General features: G+C 45.0%; 1 protein-coding gene across 1 annotated transcript; it reads right to left on the bottom strand.

Annotated features, from left to right (window-relative positions):
• Nucleotides 1-3,101: 3,101 nt before the first annotated feature.
• SMIM10 (small integral membrane protein 10) lies at nt 3,102-3,338 on the bottom strand (the record flags this gene model as incomplete). The annotated part of the gene is made up of 1 exon (XM_079727479.1): nt 3,102-3,338. One exon carries the CDS (start codon nt 3,336-3,338, stop codon nt 3,102-3,104), a length of 237 nt encoding a protein of 78 aa, XP_079583605.1.
• Between the last annotated feature and the right edge of the window lie 611 nt (nt 3,339-3,949).

The raw sequence follows: 3,949 nt of genomic DNA, 5'->3' as shown, positions 1-3,949 counted from the left end.
GCTGTACACCTGAAACATTGTAAATCAACTCTACTTCAATTTAAAAAAAGAAAGAGGGGGCTTCCCTGGTGGCGCAGTGGTTAAGAATCCGCCTGCCAATGCAGGGGTCACGGGTTCGAGCTCTGGTCCGGGAAGATCCCACAAGCTGCAGAACAACTAAGCCCACGAGCCACAACTACTGAGCCCACGTGGCACAACTACTGAAGCCCGCGTGCCTAGAGGCCGTGCTCCGCAACAAGAGAAGCCACCGCAATGAGAAGCCCGCTCACCGCAACGAAGAGTAGCCCCCGCTCGCTGCAACTAGAGAAAAGCCCGTGCACAGCAATGAAGACCCAGCGCAGCCAAAAATAATAAATCAATAAATCAATAAATTTTTAAAAATAAAGAAAGAAAGAAAGAGGGACTTCCCTGGTGGTCCAGTAGTTAAGACTCCACACTTCCACTGCAGGGGGCATGGGTACATTCCCTGGTCGGGGAACTAAGATCCCGCATACCTCGAGGTGCAGAAAAAAAAAACAAAAACCAAAAACCAAGAAACTAAATTCTTTGGGTAGAATTCAAATCCTGAGTGACTATGAGTTCCATCTGATCCTCCATTCGTGTGCAGTGGTACACGTACTTGTATTTGGGAGTGCTAACGCGAGGGTGCAGAAATGGAGTGCCTAGCCCTGTGTTCCCAAAGTTCTGGCATCCATGCCACCCAGTTGGATAGTGACTTTTACACTAAAGTTTTAAAAAGGAGGCCTCACAATGCAAATAATAAAAATACAATTAACAACTAACCATAACAGGGGTGATTCTTTGGTAACGTATAAAAATATTGAATCACTATGTTGTACACGTGAAACTAATAAAACGTTGAGTCAATTATACTTCAATTTAAAAACGCAAAGAAGAAAACGAATCATAGCAATGAATGTCTCACATTAGTAGGAAGAATAATATTGTTGGCGGTATTTCATCACTCTGCCACTATCCTTTTCCATGTTTGTCTCCTCTCCTGAACATTGGGTGTAATGACAGTCACTCATCTCTGAGTTGTTGTGAGGACTAAATGCAATGATGTATATAAAGTGCTTAGGACCTTGTATGACTTATGGTAAGTGTGCAATGGTGTTTGCAAGTATTATTATTTCTCTATAACTAGGTAGAGTATATAAATGTATATTATATAATATATATATATTTCTCTCTGGCTCAATCACTTGAGCCATTGGTGAGGTGACTTCATATCTATTACACATGGATAAAATATAATTCCTTATTTTTAATAGCTACATAGTATCCCATTACATAGACGGACTATTTCTATTTAGCCAAGCTCCCGTTGTATATTTAGCTTATTTCCCCTGTCTTGCCATTATGGTCAATACTAAAATGTAAGAACCTTGTCTAAACATCATGGGGTACTTGTCCAATTTTTCCGTTTTAAAATTTTTCAGTTTTGAAAAATTAAATCACACTTTTTGTTTTTACATTAACTATGACACTGCAGACGTTAGCTCGTGAAAAGTTACATACAGTAAGGAAGCTCTGGGCTACCTGAAGATTACTGGCCATTTCATGAGGCATTTCCTTATGGTCTTATGGTTTGCTTGGAAAGCAGGGAAATCATATTTCATGCACTCATTCAGGAACATTTTAGGATATGCATCCACTATTGCAGAAAGATAGGAAGGCAGAATCTACCTGGACTCACGTACCACTCCCCAAACCCCCTTGCCCCAGATTTCCTTCTAATTGCAGTAAATTCATTTTTAATAAGTTTTAACTTTCAATCAAAGTAATACATGCATATAAAGGATTTAGAAAAATCAACCAGTAGAAAAGGACATATAATGAAAAGCAGTAAATCCCCACCCACCCTTCTCAACTTTTGCTTTCCCAGCCCAGAGGCAAAAACTTTTACATGTCTGTTTAGAGGTTAACTCCATTTTTCCTAATAATATGCTTTTCTTACTATTTCTTAACTTGATGACATGAGGCATTTTCTGCTGACTTCCTGCTGTCCCCTTGGTTTTCCTCCCCCCCTCCATATGGTTGTATCACTATTTTTAATTCTTCTTTGGTTACCTTGTTCACTTTAAAACTCTAACCCGTAAATCTGTCTCATTCTGTCAACTAGAGACAGTATCTGGACTTCCTAGCTTAGGAGAATAACACCACTGTTCCACTTCCTCCTTTCTGCCTGCCAACTTGTTGCCTGTACTTGTCAAAGCTGGTTAACATTCCCACTCTGTTCTATAACTATAATTAAGTCTCCCCTGCTTTGCCTAGAGATTTACTCTAAAAATGAAAAAGCATAACTAATATTTCCATTGTAATGATTATTTAAACACTGTTCACTGAATAGCAAAGTTGAACGCTATGATTGGATTTTCTGTGACTGCAGAGTCTTGATCCATGTGCCAGTGTTCAGATTCCCTTTCTCACACTCCAGGCAACGGTTGAAAAACAGGCCACGTTTGAGGTTGCTTCATATGTGAAGCATGCTCTCCTTGTACAGTTTGAAATGTTTGTTTTTCCCAGTAGGTTCTGTTTGCTGTTGTTGTTTCTTTTAGGATGAAGAAATGTATGCCTTTCCGATCATGCGATAAATTTCTGTTGCCTAGAATCGATTCCATTCAGTTGGAAGTCTATTCATTTTTTTTTTCTAATTTGGAGGATTTGCCTCCTATTTGGACCACTCTTGTACAGTTTATCTTTTTTTAAGTTGTTAGTAACGTTTCCTTTTTTCCCCCTTAGGACATCCTGTGCTTATTGTCATTTCCCTACCTTCAGTGCTGTCTTTTGTCTTATGGATGCAAGAACTTCTCAAATATTTCTGAGGATTTTCAGATTTTTAGGTTCTGTTCTTTGAATTAGCTATTTCCTTGAGATCCAACTTTTCATTATATCTTAGGCTTTTTTGGTTACATTGCAGGCTTTCCGCAAATGACTTCTAGCCGCGCATTTATATGAAAAGATGGGGCAATGGCAAGACAGGCCGGCAAGTCTCTGTGTGCGAGGCGAGCTGGTCGCTTTGCTCTAGGGCGGCTGAACTGGTGGGTGGAGGTCAGCCATCCTGCTGGGCACCCCCCAATGCCATAGAGTTAGTTGCTCTAAATATGTACCTGCAGGCGCACGTTGAGAATCACTGAAGCCACGACGTAGAAGTAGGGGAAGTTCACGCGCAGCCGCCAGGCCAGGTCGAAGAAGGTGATCAGCGTGCGCGTGAGCCCCTTGCAGAAGGCGCCGTACGAGCCGCGGGCCGCGGCCGAGCGAGACAGCCGCACAGCCAGGCCCGACACGGCCGCCGCCGCCGCCGCCGCCGCCATCGGTCTGGTTTGGCCTCCCATACAGCACCCAGAGCCCGGGGCCTCCCGCCGGCTCCGCGAACAGAGGGACGCACAAGGGGGAATCGGCGCGGGAGGTGGATCGCGCGGCCGCAGATGCGAGCTGCGCTGCACGGAGGGCGCCCTCCTCCTCCTCTGGCTGCGCTCGGGCCACCGCGGTCCCTGGTGCCCCGCCGGGCCGCCGGGCCGCCGGGCCGCCGGGCCGCTGGGCTAAGTTGCCTCGGGACCGCGCGGGGCGTGGTCGGGCTGTGCGCCAGGGATCAGGAGCCCCGGGACGGCGAGGAGGGGAAGGTGGGGGGGAGCCGGGGGGAGGGGGGAGCCGGGGGGGGCGGGAGGGGCGTGCAGTGCACCCGGGAGACCTAGCTTCCTGACCCCGGTGGTCTTTTTTTTTTTTTAATTTTTAAATTTTAACGGAAGCAAAACGAAACTTGCTCAAAACGTTAGAAATGTTCCTTCATAAGCACGATATTGAGCAGCTTCGAAGCGTGAACGCGTTTCCTGTTCCTTCAAATCCCTTTAGGAATTTTTTCAATCCTCAATTGTGAGCTAGTACAAATACACCAAACCCACTAATTTAACTTTAAGATGTGTGCATTCTGTTTTACTCATTGAAG

The sequence above is a fragment of the Hyperoodon ampullatus genome (genome assembly GCF_949752795.1).
Source record: "Hyperoodon ampullatus genome assembly, chromosome: X".
NCBI lineage: Eukaryota > Metazoa > Chordata > Mammalia > Artiodactyla > Ziphiidae > Hyperoodon > Hyperoodon ampullatus.
Note: the sequence above shows the minus strand (reverse complement) of the source record. Positions and strands in the feature narration are given on the sequence as shown.